Below are 25,922 nucleotides of genomic sequence, written 5' to 3'. Positions count from 1 at the left end.
CTAAGCGCCTTTCACTTTCACTTCCCTCATAGCGATACGACCCTGATTTTATTTCTCCGAGTTTGCATTTCTCCAGCATACGGGATTAGGAAAAAAAATACCTATTCCCACAGGACTGTTCTGAAAATTAAATGTTCCTGCCAGTTAGCAGGCTACTAAACAGCTGCTACTATTTAGCAGCCCGGCTGCTATTTAGTAAGTCCGGCTCTCATTCTGAAGGTCCCTAGGTGATGAAATGAGCCCCGCCCCCAACCCGTGAGACTCGCTCGGATCGACAGGTCCCGCCCTGAGCCGTAAAGGTCAAGCTGGATTTTAATGGAACGCATCGGGGACGGTGTTTAGGCCCCCTTAATGTATCCCAGAGGTCCCTGAAGAGAGGTCTCCGGGACTCGGACCCCGCGCCCGCCTCCAGGCTGTGCGGAGGCCACTCACCAACTAGCGCCCAGGTTACTAGGAAAAGACTCGCGCGACCACGGCGACGGCGGCGGCGGCGGCGGCGACGCGGGCGTCATGACGTCACGGGGCGGTGCGGCGGCGCGGGCGTAGTGCGTCACGGGCGGCCTGGCAGCTTGCGGCGTTGAGGGGTATACGCCTTGAGTGGGCCGTCGGGCCGCTGAGTCGGGACCTGCTTCGGGGGCATGAACAGAGGGGACGACGCCGAGATCGCGAGGTGAGTCTGGCCGGCTCAAGCCCCTGGCACGTAAGCGCCAGCCACGCGAGGGGTTCCCTAGAGGAGGCTGCCGTAACTAGACTGCTTCTCAGGCCCCGCCCCGGATTGTCCCGCCGCTGGCCCGGAAATAACAAGCCGAGTAATGACCCATCGCATCTGGGAATTTCGGGCGAGGGATCGGGAAGCCGGGATTCCAGGCTTGACCCCACCGTTACCGTTAGCTTTTTAGGAACAAGCGCCTTTGCTTCTCTGCTCTTCAGTTTCCCCAGATGACTGTTCGTCGCTTCCAGGATAGTTGTAGGTCAGCGTGGTGCGGAGAGGGGGCGGGGGACGAGGGGAGGTAGATGGAAAAGCGTTTTGTGAACTCTTAATATAAGAGGTTGTCGCCATTGCAGACCCAAAGGATTTTGATTGTCGTATGCCATTCTGATCGCTTACCATACTTTACGGTTCCTAGGAAAGTCCTGTGCTGAGCTGTCATGCGTGTTGTCGTATTTAAGCCTCATAACAACTCTTAAGATAGGGATAATCATGCCCCTTGTAGGAAGAAAGAAGAATCTGAGGCTCCGAGTGGGGAAGTGGCTTGCTTCATTCATTCATTCGGTGACTACTGAGCACCAGCCAGGAGACAGGCAGTGTGCTGAGTGCCGGAGATGGAATCCTCAAAATAGGCAAGGCCCTGCCCTCTAGTAGCTTACATTCTAGTGAGGGAAGGGAAAAGTGAAACAGTACATGACACATTTAACTGGTATTATATGGAAAGAAAAAGGTAGCCATCATAGAGATGAACAAGATGCTCTGCTCTACGAGGGAAAACTTTTCTAAGGAGGGGGACATTTAAGGGGTGATCATGACTTACTAAAGTCACAGAATAACTGGGTGCAAAAGCCAGGATTTGAGTGCCTATCTTTTGGTCCTATATCCTGCACTCTTCCCACAAAAAATGGTTGCCTGGTGTGATATTAACCCCCATTGGTATTGTTCCTGTTTTTAGACATGAGAAAATCAAAAGGTTCTATTAGTTAAGTTTCATCTCAGATGTCATCTCCCACAGACGTCTTCCCTTGCCCCTAAATCTAAAGTAGTCCATTCCTCCTTGTCATATCCCTCTGCTTAACTGTGTTTCGAGCACTTAGCACAAATTACATCTTGACTACTTATTTAGCTTTTGTCTTGTCCTGCTCCTCTTCCAAATATAAGCATCTAGAGGGCAGAGACTGCTTGTTCACTGCTCTGTCCCCAGTACCAAGGCACTGCCTGGAAAATAGAGGCTCTGTAAAAATATTTTTTGAATGAATGATCTGTAAGAAAGTAAAAGAAAAGGAAAGCAGGGAGAAGACAGAATGTTTCTCCTCTCCAGTTTCCACACCTGGGATTCTATTCATGCCTGTTTTACCTTTCTCCCAGGAAGGAGCAAGAACTGTGGCTCGTTCATTTCTGTGTTTTCATAGCCAAGGGGTTAGCAGTTAGTAGTTACTTGACAGAACAGAACAGATTAAACATGAGAGTGAGAGAGGAAGAAAAGCACCCTCATGTAGGTGTATGTGTGTGCTAGTAAGTCATGTCCAGCTCTTTGTGACCCAGTGGACTGTCATGTCTGACTCTTCTGAGAGCCCATGGACTGTACCCCACCAGGCTCCTCTGTCGATGAAATTCTCCAGGCAAGAATACTGGAGCGGGTTGCCATTTCCTTCTCCAGGAGATCTTCCCGACTCTGGGATCAAACCCTTGGTCTCCCATATTACAGATGGATTCTTTACCATCTGAGCCACCAGGGAACCCCTGTGTGGGTGTAGATAGACACATTTAACAAACAATTACCTGAAGGTTACTGTGGGCTTACTGTGTGCTAGCCTGTATAAGCTGTGCTGAGATAAATAAAAGTAATGGCAATGTTTGATATGTCAGCAGTTGTTATTAAGATACAGCACTGATCTCGGAGGCCCTCCTGGTTTTATATGACACATTTTCTGTACCAGGGAGTTCTAAAGTCTGGCACAGCCTTCCATCTTTCCAGTCCTTTTATTTTTTTCTTTCTCTGCCACATTATACGTTAAAGCTTGATTTTACGTCTGTGGTCTCATTTTTGGTCTTCTCAACAACTCTTAAGTTATGAGCAGGGCGAGGTGTATTATGTAGAGATGAGGATACTGAAGCTAAGAGATAAGTGGCTTCCTATGGAAAAACCAAAAGTTGAAACCCGTCTTTCTGAGCTCAAGGTTCTTGCTCTTTCCATTACTGTCTCCATCATAACCCTCATCCTCCTTTTGTGACTGTGCAATGAGACATTTCAGGAACTAAACCTAGTAATAATTTAAGGTAAAATTAATTGAATGCTTCCCTAGGTGCCATGACTTGTTCTTAATGTTTTTGGTGTACCACCTCAGTGAATCGGCCCAGCTCTTGATTATCCCAATTTTACAGATGAGGAAACTGAGGTACCAAGTGGTTAAGTAACTTGCCCAAGTTTGCAGAACTAGTAAATGGGGGGCTGGAATAACTAAGGAGAAAGTTAGTCTCTTCTTCCCAGTGTCTCCCAAAACATTAAACATTGTAAGAGCTAATTGATTACTTACTGTTGTTCTTCCGTACCCATTCTCTTAAGTGTCATTAAGACTCTCTTTCTGGTGGTTTCCAAGGTTTATTTTGGGTGACAGTTGTTGAACTGGTGTATCATGTAGCAACAGAGACTTTGGCCTCCTGCCCAGTCAGCCTCTGGCTTCAGAAGAGAAAAACTAGTTTCTGCACACAGAACCACACCCCTTTCATCTAAAATGGGAGCTTTTGCTCTCTGGCTGCTGGAGGAGCTGTCCCAAGGGAACTGGTGCTGGGGCCCTGGTTGTGGAATCACTGAGGGCTTTGAAGGGCTGCCCAGGACATGCCCTCCTTGAGTAAATGTTTGTTGAATTGAGTTCGAAGCGTCGTGTTCACAAAGTGTGCTCCTTTCCTGTCTGAATGTTCACGTTTCCTTTAGTATTTCATAGGGATTGATGGAAGCAGAAACCAAAACTCTTCCCCTGGAGAATGCATCCATCCTTTCAGAGGGCTCCCTACAGGAAGGGCACCGGTTATGGATTGGCAACTTGGACCCCAAAATCACAGAGTAAGTCTAAGATATCTTAACTCATCACCTACAGAATTGGGATGCTCCTGGTGATGATATTCAGAAGAATTTTCAAGGGCTGTTGCATATATTTTGACCCTGTTAGTTTTTTTTTAATTATCTTTAAAGGGAATGTGATGCTGTTTTAGCCTGTTATCTTGTCATTTTTCTAACATTTGGACGCTTCTACTGCAAAGGCACAAACTTGAATACCCTGTAAACCATATATTACTTCTTTTTCCTGCTTGCCTAAAGATGTTCTCTTAGTTTCAACTATTTTGAATCTTTGTACCCACTGACGAGGAAATTATATCCTAGAACCAGCCATGGGCATACTTTTGTTACCTCAAATGAAGGAACAAGCAAGAAGTGTCAGTATTTTCACAAAATAGCAGAGAGATACAACTTGACTCTTAATTCGTGTTCAGCAGCCATGGAACCAAGGAAATTCATAAGGGATCTTAGAAATACCCCAGTCCCTTTGGTGTTCATTCATTCATTCATTGAATGATTTGAGTGCCCACTGTATGCCAAGTGCCATGCTAGGCATTTTTCAAAGTTTTTAAGTCTGAGGAGCCATCTCTTGTTAAAGTACAGAACCTATATGTAGAAGAAAAGCTCGAGAGCTACTCTGATTGAAGGGAGGACAAGGTGCTCCCCGTGCCTTTTGACAACAGCCACCCTTGCTTGGCGGAGAAGGCAATGGCACCCCACTCCACTACTCTTGCCTGGAAAATCCCATGGATGGAGGAGTCTGGTAGGCTGCAGTCCATGGAGTCGCTAAGAGTCAGACATGACTGAGTGACTTCACTTTCACTTTCTTACATTGGAGAAGGAAATGGCAACCTGCTCCAGTGTTCTTGCCTGGAGAATCCCAGGGACGGGGGAGCCTGGTGGGCTGCCGTCTGTGGGGTTGCACAGAGTCGGACACGACTGAAGTAACTTATCAGCAGCAGCACCCATGCTTGGGCAGTTACTTAAAGGGCTCCATGGACGACTCTTGAAAAACCTCTGATCTGTTCCATCTCTTTTATCAGCAGATGAAACTGAGGTCCAAGAAATGGAAGTGCCTTGCCCATGGTGACAAAACCGATTGAATTGTCTCAACTCCCCACTGTTCCCATTGTAGATATTGTAGTGGAAAGGAGTCTCTAAGCAGAGAGAATTGAGAGATTTTTCCTTAAGTAGGGTCTGGTGGTGGTTGATGGCAGGAGATCAAAGGGAAGTGGATTGAGCTGTACAGGGTCAGCGCTTAAGAAGTAACTTCCTTGGGGATGGTGTTTAAAACATAGGGAGAAGAGACAAAGGAATCTGCTTGTTTGAGTCTGAGGGTCAGAGGAGGTGTATAAAAGAGTTGGGATTATAAGAGAGGAAAGAGATGTAAACTGATACATAAGGATCATGACAGTGTTCGGTTTCTTAAACCTGCTCAAGCTCAGAGTGGCTCAGTGTAGGTATTGTTGGTCCCTCTAGGAAATGCGGTATTTACGATGTGTTGCCCCTAATTATGGTGCCTTGGTCACCAGGGCCCTTCAGTATAGACTGCAGTTGTTTTGGCTCTCTTTATGGCTTGCGGCCTTGAGGATGAATGTGTGAACCTGCCCAAGCTCTCAGTTAATGAGGAAATTAAACAGAGAAGCCGTTTCCATCATCTAAAACCCAAGCTGTGAGAGGATGCTCCCAAGAGTGGTTTCCATTCCCACCTCTGCTTGTCTGAATGGAAATCTGGAGCGTGGAAACAATGTCCATTGTTTTGGCTGCGATTCCCTGTAATGATACTCTTGTTCTAATTGTATCCTGCTGCTTGTCAGGAAGGTTCAAATGGGCAACTGCCACCTCACTTTATGTCATAAGTGGGAGTATATGAGCGTTTTCTTTTGTTGGAGCATGAACAGGAACACTGCATCAAAAACTCTTCCCCTGATATCTCTGTTCTTTTTATATCCATTACTCAAGATATCAAGGACCGGACAACAAATCAGGGCCTTGCTGGCTCCTCCTGTGGGTTCCTACCTCTGTATCACCAGAGATCATTTCTACTGCCTTTCATCTGTGGATTCCTTATCTTAAAACATTTTCTCAATTAAACAAACTGATCTATTATAATGTCTTCTTAAAGATATAACTACCAGTCGTAACTTGCCAAATGCTTAGTGTGGCTTCATTTGGTATACTTAATTACAGCAAAGAAACCTAACATTGTAGTAAGGTAGGTCTTATCTTGTAGAAATACATGATCTTCTTACAAGTTTCTGAAGTACATAAACTTCCAGATCCTGTTCCTTTCAAGGTGGGTGATGATGGACCTAGCCTAATTATTAAAGTACAGTTCAATTCAGTCGCTCAGTCGTGTCCGACTCTTTGCGACCCCATGAATGGCAGCACGCCAGGCCTCCCTGTCCTTCACCAACTCCCGGAGTTCACTCAGACTCAGGTCCATCGAGTCAGTGATGCCATCTGGCCATCTCATCCTCAGTCGTCCCCTTCTCCTCCTCCCCCCAGTCCCTCCCAGCATCAGAGTCTTTTCCAATGAGTCAACTCTTCGCATGAGGTGGCCAAAGTACTGGAGTTTCAGCTTTAGCATCATTCCTTCCAAAGAAATCCCAGGGTTGATTTCCTTCGGAATGGACTGGTTGGATCTCCTTGCAGTCCAAGGGACTCTCAAGAGTCTTCTCCAACACCACAGTTCAAACGCATCAATTCTTCGGTGCTCACCCTTCATAGTCCAACTCTCACATCCATACATGACCACAGGAAAAACCATAGCCTTGACTAGCTGGACCTTAGTTGGCAAAGTAATGTCTCTGCTTTTGAATATACTATCTAGATTGGTCATGACTTTTCTTCCAGGGAGTAAGCGTCTTTTAATTTCACAGCTGCAGTCACCATCTGCAGTGAATTTGGAGCCCAAAAAAATAAAGTCTGACACTGTTTCCACTGTTTCCCATCTATTTCCCATGAAGTGATGGGACCGGATGCCATGATCTTCGTTTTCTGAATGTTGAGCTTTAAGCCAACTTTTTCACTCTGCTCTTTCACTCTCATCAAGAGGCTTTTTAGTTCCTCTTCACTTTCTGCCATAAGGGTGGTGTCATCTGCATATCTGAGGTTACTGATATTTCTTCCGGCAATCTTGATTCCAGCTTGTGTTTCTTCCAGCCCAGTGTTTCTCATGATGTACGCTGCATATAAGTTAAATAAGCAGGGTGACAATATACAGCCTTGTCGTACTCCTTTTCCTATTAAAGTACAATCATTCTCAAACATTGAAGAATGTTGAAACTTGTGTGAGCATGTGGTACCCAGCTTATAGTTCAGTCTCAGAAAATATTATTTGAACCCAAATCTCTAAAAGTTCTGATGTCATGCTATACAATTTTTCAGAGCAGCCTCCAGTTTTTGTAGTTAATTGGACACCACCACAGATCTCTCCTAGTTCGTGCTGTTTCCCTCTTGACAGACCCTTCTTATCTCTCTCTCCTACACAAGTCCCTACTCTGTCCCATCCCTCTTCCTGTTATCGTATACACTGATTGAATGTCCCTCCTACACAGATGTTCTCTCACTTCTTGTTAGAAGACAAGTGATGGTATATATTTACCATCATGAGTGGTTGGCAGTTAAAGCAAAGAACCTTTTCTACTCAAGTTTTTCAAAGTTTGCTGCTGCTGCTAAGTCGCTTCAGTCGTGTCTGACTCTGTGCTACCACGTAAACGGCAGCCCACCAGGCTCCCCCATCCCTTGGATTCTCCAGGCAAGAACACTGAAGTGGGTTGCCATTTCCTTTTCCAATGCATGAAAGTGAAAATAATTCTGTTCATCCTACATGTGTGTGCCCAGTTTTAATCCGAGTCCTGTTCAAATTACAGTAGGATGTCCATCAGCCTGTTCTCAATAGAATGTGCATTGCTGACTGACTGTGAGCACTCTGATACTCTCTTTACACTGTAGCCTCAATACAGACCGCTTTAGGACTATGTTCCGTGCCAGCAGTGTCTGTGTAACGATCTGGACTTAAGGGAATGATGACATACTCTTAGTTTTGGAGGTAGCAGGTTGCATGCCTCTGTTCATTCCACTCCATTCTGATTCCTCTCAACTATACTATGTCTGATATTTCTTAACCTGTAAAGTGAGACTGTTCAATTGAATGTTTTCCAGCTCTAATATGTCATTAATGTCTCTTACTTAAGCTTGTAGAAATCTTGTGATGCAAGTGGAACAGATAAATGTTTCCCTGTTTTGTAAGTAAAGAAAGGTTAAGAGTTGACTCAGTTCACTAAAGCAGTTAATGATAGAACTAATTTCCCACCGCCTAATTTAGTTATCTTTACACAAATAGTTTAACAGTCCGCATAACTGGACAGTTGTAACCAAAAGCATCCTAGTCTAAGTTTTTCAGTGTAAGGACTTCTTTTAAATGTTACAGGGCACAATCTAACTGTAAGAGTAAAAATAACAACTTTAAACATCACTACTAGTGCCTTCAGTAGAGAAGCTGAACAAGTTACTGTCTTTAGACATTATCTGTTTTCCATACCATGGTTTTTCTGAAAGGGTTAATACTGCTTTCTTTTTCAAATACCAAATGTACTGTATAGAAAGCCAAATTAATAGCCACTGCATTATGCATAAGAAGTATGAAAGAACAAAGTCAGCTGAAATTGTAAAAGAAAGGACATTCCTGATGGAAGGTGAATCATAACTAAAAGAATACCAGTACTGGGTGAGTAGAACATCAGGAAGACCTTTTTGACTAAGACCTTTTGTTAGTCACTCAAGTCATATCCAGCTCTTTGCAACCCCATAGACTATAGCCTGCCAGGCTCCTCTGACCGTGGAAATCTCCAGGCAAAAATACTGGAGTGGGTAGCCAACCATTCTCTTCTCCAGGGGATCTTCCCAACCCAGGGATTGAACCCGGGTCTCCTGCATTGCAGGCTTTTTCTTTACCATCTGAGCCACTAGCAAAAGGGGAATTTTAATACTAAATGATAATGAAAATAGTAGTTGGAGAGAGAGAATGCCATCAGATTGAGACAGGATCTGTAAAATTTATTCAAACAAGTTTGAATTTTATGCATCAATGGAAGAGACTCATGTGGGTGTTTGGCAGGAAACTGACATCGTGAAAGTGACATTTTAGTAGGAAAATCAGACACCAGTGGCAGGATGAACAGGAGGGGCAAAGACAAAGATGCTGATTAGCTACAGACCTTCCATTAATATCACCCAGATAGAGACTGTGATCTTGGAGACCAGTGGGTGGAGTCTGAGAGATGAGGGAAGTGACTGAAGAGGAGCTAAGAAGAGCTGAAGACGGTCACATTGTTTCTTGCCTGAGAAATGGAAAAGCATCCTGTCCACATTGGCCAGTGGAATAGCTGGAGAGGGCATAGTTTGTGGGGAGGAAGAGGTCAGCCTAGGGTATATTAAGTAAACTTAAAAGCAGAGGAGAGGCACCTGGGTGGAAATGTCCTTCTGATGCAGACTTTCAGAGCTAAATGCAAGGGATCATAAATTCGCGAGCGTGTAAGAACCATACTTCCCCCTGAACGCACCCCTGATTCTCCCAGCTCTTTCCTTATATTCCCATGCTGCTTCTTATGCTGACCCATGTTTCTTCTTATGGTCTGGTTTGCATGAAACAGCCTTTACTATTTGCTTATTCAAATTGGAAACAAAGTAAGACCATTTAATAACATAGGGCATAGACTGTAGAGACCCACCACATAGTAATTTCTATAAGTTTATCAGTTCAGTTCAATCGCTCACACGCCAGGCCTCCCTGTCCATCACCAACTCCCGGAGTTCACTCAGACTCACGTCCATCGAGTCCGTGATGCCATCCAGCCATCTCATCCTCGGTCGTCCCCTTCTCCTCCTGCCCCCAATCCCTCCCAGCATCAGAGTCTTTTCCAGTGAGTCAACTCTTCGCATGAGGTGGCCAAAGTACTGGAGTTTCAGCTTTAGCATCATTCCTTCCAAAGAAATCCCAGGGCTGATCTCCTTCAGAATGGGCTGGTTGGATCTCCTTGCAGTCCAAGGGACTCTCAAGAGTCTTCTCCAACACCACAGTTCAAAAGCATCAATTCTTCGGCGCTCAGCCTTCTTCACAGTCCAACTCTCACATGCATACATGACCACAGGAAAAACCATAGCCTTGACTAGATGGACCTTAGTCGGCAAAGTAATGTCTCTGCTTTTGAATATGCCATCTAGGTTGGTCATAACTTTTCTTCCAAGGAGTAAGCGTCTTTTAATTTCATGGCTGCAGTCTCCATCTGCAGTGATTTTGGAGCCCCAAAAAATAAAGTCAGCTACTGTTTCCACTACAAGTTCATAGTTTTCTCTAAAACAAATTGGGCATTAAAATCAATCTTCAGTGTCATTTCGTTGACTTCCAGTACCTACAGCATCGCATTAAATTCCCTCACTTAGCACAGGTCTTTCACAACCTGTCCCCCTGCCTGCCTGTCAGCCTCCTCTCTTACTGTGTAAGAGCTCACACCCTCTGCTGATGGATTGGTCTTTTTTGCCATTGTTTCTTTGCACAGGGTATTCACTAACCACCACCTTCTCTGTGCAGTAGGTCCTCTTCATCTGTGTGCTCACATACATACCTCTGTGTGCAAGCTTCATTGTTTGACTACACATCTCTCTCCTCAAACCAGAATGTCGGGCCTTTGAAGACAGAGATCTAGCTGTGTTATCTGGATAGTTAGTCCAAGTACCTAGTACAGTTTTTGACACATTAGAGGTGTCTGTCTTAATCCAGTTCATACAGATGAATTCCCTCCATGCCGTCAGGCAGGAAGGCCATTTTAAAAACCCATTTCAGACCACACTAATTGCGGTGCAGAAGTATCTGTGGGACTGGTGTACCAGTTCTTCAACTCCTGAGGCTGCAGGGCCCACATTTCATTAAGTGTAGCAGGGCTCTGATGAGCAGCGGGCCCTCCTGTGCTCCGATAGCAGATGAAAGTGCTTGCAGATGTGAAAGCAAGAGTCTTCAGGCTTTTTTTCACTATCAGAGCTTGCAGCCCCCATCTCCAGGAAGCAAAGTAGTAAACACTTCGTTCCTTTTGTTTCGGTGTTCCGACAATTTCAAGAAATTATCAGACAAGAAAAGAAATCCCGGAGAAGTTGAAAGACACAGACCTAAGCAGATGTTCCTGGAATCTTAAGGTCGCTCTTCTCGGGCAGAATGCATTTGTTAGCTTTTCAAAGAATAATCTGTCAGAAGTTTGTTTTTTTTTTTTTTCCCTGAGTAAATTAAAATTCATTTCCTAGGAAATGCCGATCACCTTACCTTCCTGCTATTAAGCAGAATGGAGCTAATGAAAAGATGACTAGCCCACAGTGGCCTTAGGTTGTTTTAAAAAAAAACAGGTTTGACCCACCATTCATGGCAACTGGTGCTGCGTTAAGGTTTGAACGGGTGTAGTAGGTGGAAGATGCAGCTGTGAATGAAAAACCCGGAGAGATTCTTCCAGCCCATCTGTCTATGCATTTGAGAGACTTACTCTTGCCGTAAGCATGTTCAGAAAATCAAATAAAACCAGAAATTTGCACTTTAGGTGTCTCCCTTGCCCCTAAAGAATCACCTCACATATTCTCACTGGCAGCTGAGGTATCGAGATGGAAATTAAGAATTTGGAAACTAGAGGGTTACAGTTCTTTTCTCTTACAAAACAGGTCTAAAGACCAGATTAATATCCACAATATGCCTTGGGATCCTTGCATCCTGTCCCAAAATAAGACCTGTATTATGTCTTCCCTGCTCCACTGTGTCAGGCACCTGATCCAGGATAATGGGCTTGCTTATTGGTGTGCATTAGTCTCAAATTTAGTGTAGCTTATGATCCATTTCATATCTTTCTGCCTCCCAAAGGAGATTCATACTCAAGAATAAAATCTTGATGAGTTTCTCCTAGAAAACAATGTGAATATAAATGCGGCTGTAACGACAGCTTTACTGACTCCCTGTGGGGTAGAATTCCCAGTAATAACAGATTTAGCATGTGGGCTGATACCTTTTTAGTATCACAGGGACAGCATTGTTTAGAGAAAGCCTTGACTCCATTTGAATAGCGCGGAGGATGCCAGGAGGAAGGCCAAAGGAAAAGGAAATGGGAGAGCGGTTGGTTTGTCTCACCCTCACATCAGATGACAGGAAGTCGGGATTGAGATTGGCCACAGCAACCTGTTAAGGCCACATCTGTTTGAATAACTTAAAAGCTCTATAGAAACCAAATAAGTTTTAGGGAAAGGAATCCAAGAAGAGGGTGAGGGGCAGAGTGGCAGTCGAGAGCTTGGGGTATACGTCGAGAGCTTGGGGTGTACCTCCTGCCAGGAGTAAATGTCTTTCTTACCCGTATATATTCTCTATTCGACCACACATGAATTGTGTTAAAGTAGCAGAGGTTGGGGAGTTACCCACAGTGGGATGATCTATAGGACCAGCCAGATTCCAGGCCTTCCCGGAGCTGGTAGCTCAGCTGGTAAAGAATCTGCCTGCAATGCAGGAGAACCCAGTTCAATTCCTGGGTCGGGAAGATCCCATAGGGAAGGGATAGGCTACCCACTCCAGTATTCTTGGGCTTTCCTGGTAGCTCAGACAGTAAAGAATCTGCCTGCCGTGTGGGAGACCTGGGTTAGGAAGATCCCCTGGAGGAGGGCATGGCAACCCACTCCAGTATTCTGGCCTGGAGAATCCCCGTGGACAGAGAAAAATGGCGGGCTACAGTCCATGGGGTCACAAAGAATAGGACACAACTGAGCGACTAAGCATAGATTCCCCTGCTCATGTGAGACTGGCCTCCATCATGTTGCAGTTCCACACGGTCCTGTCGTTCAGTTGCATCAGGGGTGGAAACTCTTGGCCTCCATCATGTTGTGGTTGTACATGGTCCTTTCATTGAGTCGCGTCAGGGGTAGAGACTCTCAAGCACTTACGGAAGTGCCACTTGCTGTGGTTTGGCTTTTGGCAGAGTTTGTCTCAAGTGCAAGTAGGAACTCATTATTTACTGTGAGATCCAACGGGGAAGTCTTCCGGAATTGTTTTCTTGTTTGTGTGAATGTGTAAGTGTTACTTTGTTTATTTTTGAGGTAGGGTTGGCTTTGGGAGTGTGGGTGTGTGTTTCTGATGGAGTTACAGTTATTCACAAATACTGTGTCATTGCCAAGAAATTAAAAATAAATAAATCGACACTATTTTTGAACTTTTCTCCTAAAAAAGAAAAACAATGGTGCTTGTGGGCCAGACAGCTGTTTGTTAGGTGTGGTGGTTTTTTTGTTTGTTTGTTTGGTATTTTTGTGCTGGACAGATGCAGAGCCATGGCGATTCTAGTTCCCATTCCAAATACAGGCAAACAACTCTGGTTGCCAGATAAACTAACGGTGCAGTTTGGAGGAGAGCTGGCAAGGCAGGGGAGAGGGGTGTGAGGTTTTTGTCCCTGGGGTAAATTTATCTCCTGCTTTTATCTCGCACTCAGGCTGAGTGGCCAACCAAACTCCCAGAGCGTCTCAGGGGCTGTTCTTTCTCCACAGATACCATCTCCTCAGGCTGCTACAGAAGTTTGGCACGGTGAAGCAGTTCGACTTCCTCTTCCACAAGTCAGGTGCTCTGGAGGGACAGCCTCGAGGGTACTGTTTCGTCAACTTTGAAACAAAGCAGGTAGCTGAACTTCTCCCCCTTGCCCAGTGCTTAGCCTCTCGTAGTTAATCTTTGCAGCCCTCCTGCTCGAATAGCAGTTCCTTGTGGGCAGGAGCCATGTCTGACTCGCCCTCATATGCTGGGCTCTGAATCCTAAAGGAGACCCTCAGTCAGCAGCTGAGTTAGCGGCCAGCTTTCAAAGTCTGCCCTTGGCCGCCTGGAAGGCCGAGGCGGCTGACCTACTTTCCTGACCAGATGCTTTGGGGTGCCCACACTAAGCACATGGATGTCCTCCTCCCTGTTCTCTTTTGTTTGGTTCTTTCGTGGCTGGCCAACAAAGCCGCCTTTTCTTTCAGAGTTTGGCCCCATGGTGCAGAAACCCTCCCTGTCTGTGGTGAGCCACCCACAAACTCTTTTTTATTTTGATTTCTTAAAAATGTATCCTCCTCCTCAACGTCTCTGAATAAATGTGGACAAGTTTGAATATACACAGAGAAAGAGAGCGCCAGCTTCAACCGCGGTATGGCCACGGATCTACTATTAAAATGTAGTCCTGAGAGTGGACATGTGTTGATAAAGGACTTGAATTTGCATGTTACTAACTATGAGACACTGTTTATAGTTCTGTGACTTTATTAATGATATGTGAGAATGTTGCCTAGTTTCTGTTTTATTAATGATAATTGTATTCAGATATTTTTCCTATAAAAGTAATAGTTTCTTATAGATGAAATATAGATAAATAATTTCATATATCAGTCTAAGACCCAGAAATAATCAGTTTTCAATATTCAGTTATATATTTTTCTAGTCTCTTCTGTCTTCACATTCACACACACATATACATAAAATGACAAAAACACATGTGCACAATTTAAAAGAACACATACATGTACAGCTCTTAACACACAAATAGGATCGTGTATCCTGTTTACCACTGAAAGTAAATTAAAATTTTTTCTGTCATCCGGTACATATCATGATAACATAACATTTTGTATCATATTGTGGTTTCACTGGTATAGCTATAGATAGATGTAAAAATTCACTGATCTATAATACATTTTATTATTTGGACCTCAGTTTAAAAACTAATCAGCATCGTCTTTGATGACTGCATAATATTTTATTCTGTGAATATGTGATAAGTTACATATCTAACCTCCAAATGTATAAGCAATGTGGTGAACATCTCTAGCTCTATGTGAATATTTACTGTATTCATGGAAATGGAGTGGTTGTCAACAAAGGCCATGAATTTTTTCCTTAATATGACTGCCAAATTGCCTTCAAGAAATAACATGTCAGTATGTTCTGAGACTATCTGAGAATATCATTTGTCCTACCAGTGCTGGGGATTTCTTAAAACTTTCCTCTAATTTTTGCAAATGTGATAAGCAATAAATGATACATTATTATTCTAATTATTCAAGACTTTTTTTTTTTGAGGGAACTGAAAGTGTGCTCTACATAGTTCATATTTTAAAATACTGAATTCTTTCCTGATGATAGAGTGTGTTGAGGATTTTTACATGACCACTAAAATCACTGGTCATGTTGAAGATAGATGTTGGTTTAAAAACACTAAACTGGAAGTTACAAAAATTATTTCTAGCTCTTTTATTTGTTCACTTTGGGCAAGTCTAAATTATTTTGACCTCAGTTTTAATCTAAAAATGGAAATTAAAAATACAGACCCTCCTTACCTTTTAGGAAGTTGAGAGAGTAGGTGAGGGTTCATATGAAAGCATATTTGGCATTTAATAATACTGTTGGATACATGAATTTTGGAACAAGTTAGAAAGATAGGAAATTATTTTTAAAACTATTTATCACCTGCTGGCATCTTATGACTATTGATGCTACAGAATTAATAGTGTCATGTAAATTCTAGCTCACTAAGTGAAACTTCAAAGAAGAATAAAATATCTCCTCTGTCCCTCTAACACTGTGTGCCATAGTGAGGCACAGATGCCAGTGAGTATCCACAGTGGGTACTGAGATATCTGTTGAATATCATACTGGCAAGACCCAGAGGAATAAGAATCACTGGTAAGACCAGACTAGAATGTCTTATGCTGAGGCCTCGGACTCCCCTTGTTCCTCTTCCTGTTCCTTAACAGGCTCTTCACTCCCAGTAAATGTGGGTAACACTTGGCCGAATGCCTCCTGGATACAAATGGAGCAGAGGAGGCTTGGCAGGATGGAAAAGTACAGCCAGGCTTCCTGGGAATGTCCTCGAGTGCCTATTATCCAGCCTCAGGAATTCCTTTCAACCTCGTTGCTCCCGTATCTGATGGGGAACGGGTCAGGGAACTTCTGGCTCTGAAAGCCAGGTGCAGAGATTGGCTCACACAGATACCTTGCTCATAGCCTCTTTGACTCACTTCTGCTTTTTCCGGCCTGGTTTCCTTCACTCCCATATCCTTTGAAGCCCTGTAGCTTCACTGTAGCTCACTTTGGATTCAGAGTATATCGGCCCTGGTCCAGGCTATAGTGTCAGAGTCCCCAGGAGGAGTACACTTTCTTGACGTAGTAGGTGTTACTCTAACTTACAGAACTGTGTAGAAAGATATCACCCAGTAGGAGCAACACCGTTAGCTGAATTTGGTTGAGGGCACGCCACGTGGTCCATTCTTTACATGTGCTCTTCTACTCCTCTGACCACTTCGGAACAAGCAGTATCCATATTTTGCCTGCGAAAAAGCTAATATCCAGAGAGATGAAATGACCTGTTAAATATTATACTGCCAGTAAGTGGCAGAGGCAAGATTTAAATTTTTGTTTGACTGAGTTTACAAAAAGTCTCAGACCCTTTTTATTATTCTGCCTTTTTTTTTTCCCACTTATAAATCCTTTGCCACTTGTTTACCAAAACAGTAAGAAATTCAGCCATCAAAGCTAGTGAGACATTTGAGTCTTCTACTGACATTAATCCCTTTCCTGAACAGGAAGCAGAACAGGCCATCCAGTGTCTCAACGGCAAGCTGGCCCTGTCTAAGAAGCTGGTGGTGCGCTGGGCACACGCTCAAGTAAAGGTGAGTCTAACAGGCTAGAAAGACTGCATCAGCTTGTCCTAAATGAGTCTTTGAAAAGACAGTTGTCCACTCGCCCATTTGCATCCCAGCCTCTGCACATCTGGAACAACCACACGCTGGTCTCCTCCTTGTATTCACCATGTGTGTTGCCAGATTTTTCTTTTGAGAAACATCTCAGGAGGGATTAAGTTCCTTCGCCGTTTCCCTCCACATACCCACAGATTCTGTTTTCGATTGATTTTTCCATGTGACTGATGTGTCTACTCCTCTATCTTTTTTTTTTTTTTGGTAGGGGTTCTTTAGAGGAAAAAAATGTATTTATTTTTTAAATTAGTTGCTTTAGGCATTATTAGACTCTTCCCAGCCTCTCAGTTCTGTGGCAAGTTTGAATTGTTTATTCTAAATACTTGAGAAATGGGTAGTTTGTAAGAGTGCTTAAAGCACTGGCATTTCCTTACTCGAGAGATTTTGAGTTATTTGTGGGATTTGCAATGCCTGTATTGACTCCAAGGCCCAAGCAGTGGTGAACTGCTGTGTTTATCTCCTAGTTATTCTCTTGGGAAAATGTGCTGGAAAAGCTACAACCATTAAAAAAGAAGAAAAGAATGGTATTCTGTTTCAGCCAGCACAGGTGAAGTATGCGTTTACACTGGAGCAATCCACAAAGTTGATTCTCTTCTTCCTGCACTGTGGTCTTAACAGACCTGCCTACAAAGGTTGGTGACAACCAGATTTGGAGCCTCAGTCTTTATAAATGACCGTAATGTTTGATCAGAGACTCCACCCAGCAAGCTCCCCAGAAAAGAGTCCCCAAAATAAAGACATTTGAGTTCAGTGTCGAAGCTCAAAAACAGATCGCAGATAATTTGGATCTTTATGAGTATTTCAGGATTTCAGGTAATCACAGAGCCTTCTCAATTTCCAGGAGCCATCACTGTAAAAATAGAAACAACAAGGAGAATTTCTAAATGCTTTTTTATTCAAAAGAAAATCAAGTCTCATTTGCCAGACTGGCCATCATCTTCTGATCCTGCATCTCACTGAAAAGATCTGCAGGAGAAATAAACCATGCTTCGTTCTGTCTTTCATTTGAGAATCTCTGTGCCCTACATGTCTTTTTGACCAGAGACTCCTGATTGCTCTTTAACATTGTATTTACCTTTTAAAAGAAGTACATAATTATCTGGCATCAAATGAACTGTGCTTTCCTGGAGAATGTTTTCTGTATCAGTGGCTGAAAGCCATTACTAGTTCTCTTCTCCACATAAACCTGTGAAGAGTTGAATGTTATGGTTGTTACTTTGCAGCAATCAAGCAAACTTTAAAATGCTTGGAATAAAGTGAAATAACTATTGGGAGAAGTGATATGTGTCAGAATCAGAATGTGAGAGGGCATTCCTGCTGTGTAGCTGTACCATCTCTGAATTTAAAGGTTGAAATTCTTTCTCCACCAAATAAGGAGGATTAATGTGCAGACCTAAGATTGTCTAGAAATAATCTAACAATGGGCTACCCTGGTGGCTCAGTGGTAAAGAATCTACCTGCCAATGCGGAAGACTCGAATTTGATTCCCTGGGTCGGGAAGATCCCCTGGAGGAGGAAATGGCAACCCTCTCCAGAATTTTTGCCTGAGGACAACCCATGGACAGAGGAGCATGGTAGGCTACAGTCTCCATGTGGTCACAAAGAGTCAGACATGACTGAGAGACTGAACACACATATTGTCTAAGGATACGCTGATGAGATTAGGGTTTCTGAACACATGCATTACAGTAAATGGCTGGTTTCTGCCTGGGTGGGATAATTTGCCTTTTTTCTTACTTTCAGAGATACGATCATAACAAGAATGATAAGATCCTTCCAATTAGTCTTGAGCCGTCCTCAAGCACTGAGCCTGCGCAGTCTAACCTAAGGTAAGAAGGTGTCCTGTAGGAAGACAAAAGTATTGCAAGAGCTGGAGCCATTTCTTCATTCTGGCACTAGAAACCCTTCAGACCCTTTAGAGTGGAGTCTACTAACTTTTGCCACGCTGAGAGATGTGTCCAGTTAGTCTCCAGAATATATACATGTCACCTCCCTCCATACCCCCAAGAGTGTGTACCAGCTATTTACACAGTTCATACACACAAAAGAGGCTGGGTATACCTACCACATACTAGCTATTATACTTGGCACTGGGAACACAGAGGTAAATCAGATACAGTCCTTGCTATAAAACAAGCATTTTAATAAGGCCTGATTATCTTCAACGTTTGTCATTATACACTAATTCCTCCCCAACTATGAGTTCCTTTATACAGAATTTGGGTTTGCAGCACTTTAATTTTATCTACCATTTCAGCAAATGTAACAGTTTTGGTTCCAGTATGTACAAATTGTCAGTTACTTCCTTGGAGTTAATTCAAAACAGAAGGAGTTGAGGGTTGAATAAAGAAAGGGGAAGTTAAGGGTGAGCAGAAGTAGAGGGATAGACTTTGCACCATAGCCTAGGGAGAAATGTTAATTAACAGAACAAAAGCTGAGATTTATGGAGCTTACTATGAAGCAGGCTCTGTGCTAAACACTTTACATGCTGTATGCCACTAAAGTATAAAAATTCTGGTGAAAGTACTTTGTATTCGTTTTATAAAAGAAGAAACTGAAGTTTAGGGAGGTATCTTGGCCAATATCACGCAGGTCGAAAATAGCAGAACACAGATTCAAAGCCAGGTTTACTGAACTTGAGAATTCAGTCTTTCAGTTACTGCTTGCAAGAAGCTCCAGGCTGTCAGTGCAGGACTGCAGTTCTAACACCTGCTCCAAGAAAGGGCAAGACATGTGAAAGAGCACCAGCCTCTCATGCATCCCAAATCAACACGGCATAGAGTCAGGAAAGTGATACCTTTTTGGACAGAGGGCTACGGTAAAAAAAAAAAAACTTTTCTGTATATTATCTGCACCAAACAGAAGAGATTTACAAGCATCTCATTAAACTGCAAGGAGGGGTGATCCTGAAATGTTCCCAGGAGTAATAAAATTGATAGTTAATTTTATATTTACCAATTTGTCTAATATCATTGATGTTTTCTTAATTTTGTGCTGCTTTATTTTGTACTCCCCCAATTTTTTTTAATTAATAACTTCAATAAGTTCACTAGGAGCTTATTTCAGCTGTTCTGTTTCAGCTGTCCTGTTTTCCCCTTAAGATTAAACCTCCTCAGTCACTATGGTTTCACGGAGGTTTTTGTAAATCTTACTCCTCTTGGGAACCGACGACTGCATTGATGCTTGGTGATCTCCATGGTACTGTGAATGTGTCTTTCGTTTCTTTCACTCTTTGTTCTTTTTACTAAATGATCTAGCCTGGTGTTTTCCATTTATCTTTTAATCCAGAGAACCTCAGCTTACGTGTTTTGATTAACATCTATACCTAATTAGAGAAGGTTGTTTTCCCTGGGACTCATACAGAACGGATGGCTGGCTGTTAATTTTCCATTAATGGAAAAGGTGTGGAATGCATCTCAGTGAGACTTCAGAGTTCTTTTTTATGGCAACTAAGTTTTTTAATTTTACGTTGCCCTCGTAAAATCTTGAGTATATGCAGATATATGCTTTTTGAGGATTTCTTAAAGGCTGTGTATACATTCCCTCCCAAGTTTCTATCCCTGACTGTAGACTATTGACAGTGTCAAAGTGGAAACTAAAGGAAGCCATAAGCCAAAAGATACTCTCGTTGAGTGTGTTGCATCCTGACCTAGGGATAGTCGTGTCCTTGATCAGAAGGAAATTCCTCACAGCTTCTGCAGTGTCTCCTCACCCCTTCTCTCTAATACATGGCTACTCAGCTCCCAGCCTAATGAAAAGAAAAAAGCAAGGGCTTTGATGATAAACTGGGCTTGAATCCTGGCTCCACCATTTGTTAGCTGTGTGAACCTTGGGTGAATCACTACCCTTCTGCATTTGTTTATCTATAAAATGTGGTCCGTGTAGTCAAAGTTATGGTTTTTCCAGTAGGCATATGTGAGAGTTGGACCATAAAGAAGGATGGGTGCCAAAGAGTTGACATTTCTGAGCTGTGATGCTGGAGGAGTCTCTTGAGAGTCCCTTGGACTGCACAGAGATCAAACCAGTCAATCCTAAAGGAAATCAACCCTGAATATTCATTGCAAGGACTGATGCCGAAGCGGAAGCTCCAATACTTTGGCCACCTGATATGAAGAACTGACTCATTGGAAAAGACCCTAATGCTGGGGAAAATTTGAGGGCAAGAGGAGAAGGGGACGATAGAAGATGAGATGGTTGGATGGCATCACTGACTCAGTGGACATAAGTTTGATCAAACTCAGGGAGATAGTGATGGATAGAGAAGTCTGGTGTGCTGAAGTTCGTGGGGTCGCAGAGAGCTGGACATGACTTAGCGACTGAACAACAACAAAAATGTGGTTGATAACCCTTGAAATATTATTGCAAGGATTAGAAAACAGTATAAGTAAAATGCTGGGCACACTTCCTGGCTCATTGTAAGTACTCTGTAAATGATAGCCTAAACACATTTGTCAGTAAAAAGGGACTTAGTAGGATTTCCGGGATGTTTTTTCCGTTATTATTCAGTGATTCAGAAGGTGGTACTGTATAAGAAAGAGTTCATAGTATGGCTCTGGAGTCCCGCTGTATTCAGATCTCAGCTCTGCCACTTTACTAGCTATGGGCACTAACCTTTCTATGCCTTTTTTTCTTTGTCTGCAAAATGAAGAATATAACCTACATGAATTATTTCTTCCATTTTTTATTGTGGTGAATAATATAGCATTTATGCATAATATAGCATTTACCATCTTAACCATTTTCAAGTGTACAGTTCAGTGGTATGAAGTACATTCATAATGTACAACAATCACCACCATCCATCTCCATAATTCTTTCTCTCGTAAAACTGAAGCTCTACCCATTAAACAATCACTCCCCATTCCCACCTCCCCCAAGTCCCTGGCAACCATCATTCCACTTTCTGTCTCTGATTTTGACTTCTCTCTAAAGTACTTCATGTAAGTAGAATCATACAGTATTTGTCTTTTGTGCCTGGTTTGTTTCATTTAGCATAGAGTCCTCCTGGTTCTTCCATGTTGGAGCATATGTGTATACCACATTTTGCTTATCCATTCTTACTTCAGTAGACACTTGGGTTGCTTCCACAGTTTCTCTGTTGTGAATAATGCTACCATGAGCATGGGAGTACACATCTCTCTCTCTCAGACTCTGCTTTCAATCCCTATTCGAATTATCTTTGAGTGCCTACTATCTGCAGGTACTAAGGTGCTGAACAGTGTTGGTGTCTGAGGTTTAAGTATAACAGTATACAAAGTATTCCTAACAGTGTCTTACAGAAAAAGCTTAATAGATGTTTCACCCTTGATCTCTTTCCTAAAATAAGAACAGTTATTTTTGTGGGGTTTTTTTTTTCTCCCAAACAGAACTGTATTCCTGTTGTTGTTCTTATTTATTTATTTATTGGCTGCACCCGGCAGCTTGTGGGAAGCCCTGTTTTCTATGAAATGTTTGTGTTTGAGTGTCTCGTTGCTTCTCTGATATGCCTGAGAGCCACAAAGAAGATGAAATACATAGGTATTCTCTGAATGTGTGCAGGCCCACTCTGATGCTCTGCTGTCCTTTTTCCAGTGTCACTGCAAAGATCAAAGCCATCGAAGCAAAGCTGAAAATGATGGCAGAAAATCCTGATGCAGAATATCCAGCGGCGCCTGTTTATTCCTACTTCAAGCCACCAGATAAAAAAAGGACTACTCCTTATTCTCGAACAGCTTGGAAATCTCGAAGATGATGGTTATGAATGACTGCTCTCCACACCTGAGGCCCTCTGCCTTTGTACTTGTAGCTGTGAGCAGTACTACCCGACAGAGCAGCCACATGTTAGCGTTTGGTAACATAACATTTTTGGATGTCCTCCTTATGGATGTTTCTTCCCTGAAGTATGTGTGGAATTGAGCATCATCCAGAATAAATAGGATTTTATCCAAAACTGTGACTTGAATGCTGGGATGCTCTAGTTGGCTCGTTTGTTTGGATTTGTAACTCCAGAAACATTATATAGTGTGCCAGAAAGAAAGGGAAACACAAAGAACGTTATCATTCAAATCAGGAAACTTAATTTATTAAGAGCTGTCTTAAAAAAAAAAAAAAACATTTTTCTGTGCTCAGTTGTCTTTACGACATAAAGAAAAAGTAAGAAAACAAGGAGGGAAGTAAGAAATTTTGAATCATGCTTGAAACTGCTGTTCCAGAATTTTCTGTGGAAATCCCTCCAACTGGACTGAAAAGAAAAAGTTCTTGGCAAAAAGAGCTGGTTCTTTGAGCAAATGTTGTGGTAATCTGTTTAAGAATTATGCTTATTGTTTCAAAATCCCAATTAGGAAAACATGGTGTATATCTTTAAAAAGTGTTTGCGTCGACAAAACTGTAGACCGAAATTTAGCACTTTGTACCACAGCAGAAGTCCTGTTTGAAAATCCAACTTGTATTCTATCGTGATCATTTTTTTTAAAAATCTAAATATTCCTGCCTTCTATAATACCAAATGTCATTATTAGTGTGGGACTTTTAAAGTTTCATTTATTGCATGAGATTGTTTTTAATAGCATGAGAATGTTCTGTTTGGAATTATATCATGATCAATCTGAATAGAAAAGCTGGTATCTTTGAAAACTTAAACATTGCTATATTGATTCTCTATCAAACTTATACCTTTATTAATAATTGTGTAGGGGTCTGAGTAGAAGAAATTGTCTTGTGTGGGGTGTGATGGGGACACACAGTGGACACGGAAAGTCAGTGGAGCAGACACTGCTCTGGCACCAAGATTGTAATAACCTCATGTTTTATGTTGTTTATAAAGGTTTGAAAGATTGCATGACTTTAAAACAATTCTTCATTTGTAGAACCTACTTCTCAGATATTTTTTGCCACTTTGAACATTTTGAATACAACAACAGAGGAAGAAAAACAACTGATCTGGGAGTCTGTTTCCATCAGCAACAGGGTTGGTCATTTTGGTGCCAGGTGGACAGACTGTTTCACTGGGCAGCACCATTGCTTCTTTAGCATGTAAATCATTTTGTTACTCAAGGTGCCACTCTTAGCGATTACAGCTGTTTACTGTCATTGTTCCCAGCAAGAGGAGGCTCTCATTGTAGGAGCTGAAGTCTTCCTATGAGCAGAAATGAATTTAAGACACTTGAACCAAAACTTCAGCATAGTGAAGTGTTTTAATTCACAGAAGTGGTTCAGAGAAATGCCTATCACCTTTCCCAAGGTAAAACTTTCAGATATCTTTCAATGTTATTCTGCCTGCAAAACTCAAGAGCTCAGTGTTAGATGCAAGTAACTTTCCTTCTGTTTGGGGGATAGTTCAGGGAGGTGGGAGCCTTATCTCCCATTTTTCTGGTGACTTCTCTATAGAATTCACCATTTTACCCTTGAGGTCCTCTAAGAGTTATGGTGGAATAGGACTTAATGCAAAATAAATAGTCTTCTATTTTTAATAGGAACTTAGAAAATACTTAACTTTGGATTATCTAGAGTTGTTTTCTTTAGAAACCAGAGCTATTTATTTGTATTTAAAGCAATGTTTATTATTTGTACCGATTCTTACTCCTTTGTGTGAATAAATGCAAGACAGCGTCTGTGGTTGTGTCTTCTCTCGTCCATCTCCTGCACTAAAGACTGCAGCTCTCCAGGAGGCTTGTTCCTCCTTTGGCCATGGAGGTGTCCAGGCAAGATGCTGCTTCTAAGTGCCTACTCTGATCCCAGAGGCAGGTCTCTGCACCCTTTCTGCTTGCCTCCTTCTGTTAGAGATGAGTAAAGAGACTAGCTGTTCTCACTGTACATCTAACTGTTCCCAAGAAAGTTGTTAATGGACGGCCCCTGAAGAAGGAAAATGTGTTTGGTCCCTCTTTCAAAGTAGGGTTTCAGAAGAATAAAGGTACGTGATATAAATATGCTGGAAGCAGTTTGGTTAAAGGTTTGTTAAATATGATTGTTAACTTGGTAAACTCCTTGTTATGAGGTTATCTGTACTTTAAAATTATTTGTGGGCTTACTGTTTTTCTAAAATTATGTCACAGTTTTGATTTTTACAAGAGTGAAGAATTGAGAGGCATATCTCCTTAATCTCAGCTCTTTTATCTCTAGCAAAATATAACCCTAACCAGTAGACCTTCTATAACTGGAATCTCAATATTAGGAGGAAAAAAATCACATGAAAGATTTTTCAAAGCATATCAAAAATCAACAGCAGCAGTTTTGTAAAACCAGATATTCTAGAACTGTTCCCTTGTCTATTAAGGCATGTACAGATACTTTCTAAATCACCAAGTATATCTACATTTTTAATACTACTGTATAAAAGAATAAGATTAATTCTTACCTTACAAGTTAATGTTAAATAGTTCCTTTATGTAATCATTATGTTCCTAAAAATGATTTGATTCTACCATGTTTATCCTTGATGTCTTTTTTTCTCTCCTGTTCCTTCTACCCAGTCCTTGAACAAATCCTGTCAACTCCACATTGAAAATACATCTTGAAAAAATGTTAAAAAACCCTCATCTTGAGTCCAGTCATTTTACTATTGCAGTACCTGCCTAATTATCTCCCTGCTTCCACCCAGTGCCTCCACTTTAACCAAAGCAGTTCTTTCCCCATCTGAGCATGTCAGTCCCTTCTATGGGCTTTCTGTCACACCTAGAATAAAATCCAAAGACCTAAATGACTTGTCACTGACAACCTGCCAGACCCTATAAGCCTCTTATCTCTTTTGTTCACTGTGCTTCAGCCTCAATGGCTTGCCTCAGTGGCTTGGCTATTCCTTGAGTGCTAGGAGGTCCTACCATGAGGCCTTGGCATTGGCTGTTCACAGAGTCCATTCCCTTATTTGTTCAAGTCCCTGTTCCAAGGACCATGTTCAAGAGGCTACCTGACCTCCCTATGTAAAATTAGCCCTGTCACTTCTAATCACTCCCCATTCTTCATTTTGTAAATAGTCCTTGTCACTACCTAACATCATATACAAAGTTACTTTCTCTCTCCTGTGCTCTCTCTTTTTTATTAGAATGTAAGTTCCCTGGGAGCAGGAACTTCTATTCACTGCTATGTCCCAACATTGAAAACCATGCCAGGTAGGGACTTACTTGAAGTCCAGTGATTGGGACTCTCAAGTTCCCAATGTAGGGAGTACAAGTTCAATCAGTGGTCAGGGAACTAGATTCCATATGCCACACAGTGAGGCCAAAAAAAAGAAAATAATGCCAGCTGTGTAATAGATGCTTAATATTTGTTGGTGAAAAATCATAATAGTGGTACTTGAGAACTGAAGGGTCTTGAGAGGCCCTCCCACATAACCTCCTTACTGTCCAGATGGGAAAAGCACAGAGAGACAAAGCAACTTGGCCAGGATCACGTTGT

General features: G+C 42.3%; 2 protein-coding genes across 2 annotated transcripts in view; one reads left to right on the top strand and one right to left on the bottom strand.

Moving 5' to 3' along the window:
- MRRF (mitochondrial ribosome recycling factor) overlaps window positions 1-639 on the bottom strand; it is a 57,700-nt gene extending 57,061 nt beyond the window's left edge. The window contains exon 1 of the mRNA XM_052648577.1: window positions 433-639. Within this exon, the coding sequence (XP_052504537.1) occupies window positions 433-512 (80 nt within the window). The 5' untranslated portion in view covers window positions 513-639. The remainder of the gene's footprint in view (window positions 1-432) is intronic.
- On the top strand, window positions 552-24,946 carry RBM18 (RNA binding motif protein 18). Its single transcript, XM_052648578.1, has 6 exons — window positions 552-670; window positions 3,645-3,773; window positions 13,326-13,452; window positions 16,383-16,469; window positions 18,297-18,382; window positions 22,125-24,946. The coding sequence occupies exons 2-6, from the start codon at window positions 3,661-3,663 to the stop codon at window positions 22,282-22,284; spliced, it is 573 nt and encodes a 190-aa protein (XP_052504538.1). The 5' UTR covers window positions 552-670; window positions 3,645-3,660; the 3' UTR covers window positions 22,285-24,946.
- The last annotated feature ends 976 nt before the right edge of the window (window positions 24,947-25,922 follow it).

This window comes from Budorcas taxicolor, chromosome 11 (assembly GCF_023091745.1).
Source record: "Budorcas taxicolor isolate Tak-1 chromosome 11, Takin1.1, whole genome shotgun sequence".
NCBI classification, from domain to species: Eukaryota; Metazoa; Chordata; class Mammalia; order Artiodactyla; family Bovidae; genus Budorcas; species Budorcas taxicolor.
The sequence above is the reverse complement of the archived record's forward strand: the minus strand, read 5'-3'. Positions and strand labels throughout refer to the sequence as shown.

Coding starts and splice junctions, on each gene's coding strand:
- RBM18 (XM_052648578.1), top strand. CDS start 3,661: ATGGAAGCAGAAACCAAAACTCTTCCCCTGGAGAATGCATCCATCCTT. Junction 3,774..13,325: donor TTGGACCCCAAAATCACAGA/GTAAGTCTAAGA, acceptor CTTTCTCCACAG/ATACCATCTCCTCAGGCTGC. Junction 16,470..18,296: donor GGGCACACGCTCAAGTAAAG/GTGAGTCTAACA, acceptor TCTTACTTTCAG/AGATACGATCATAACAAGAA.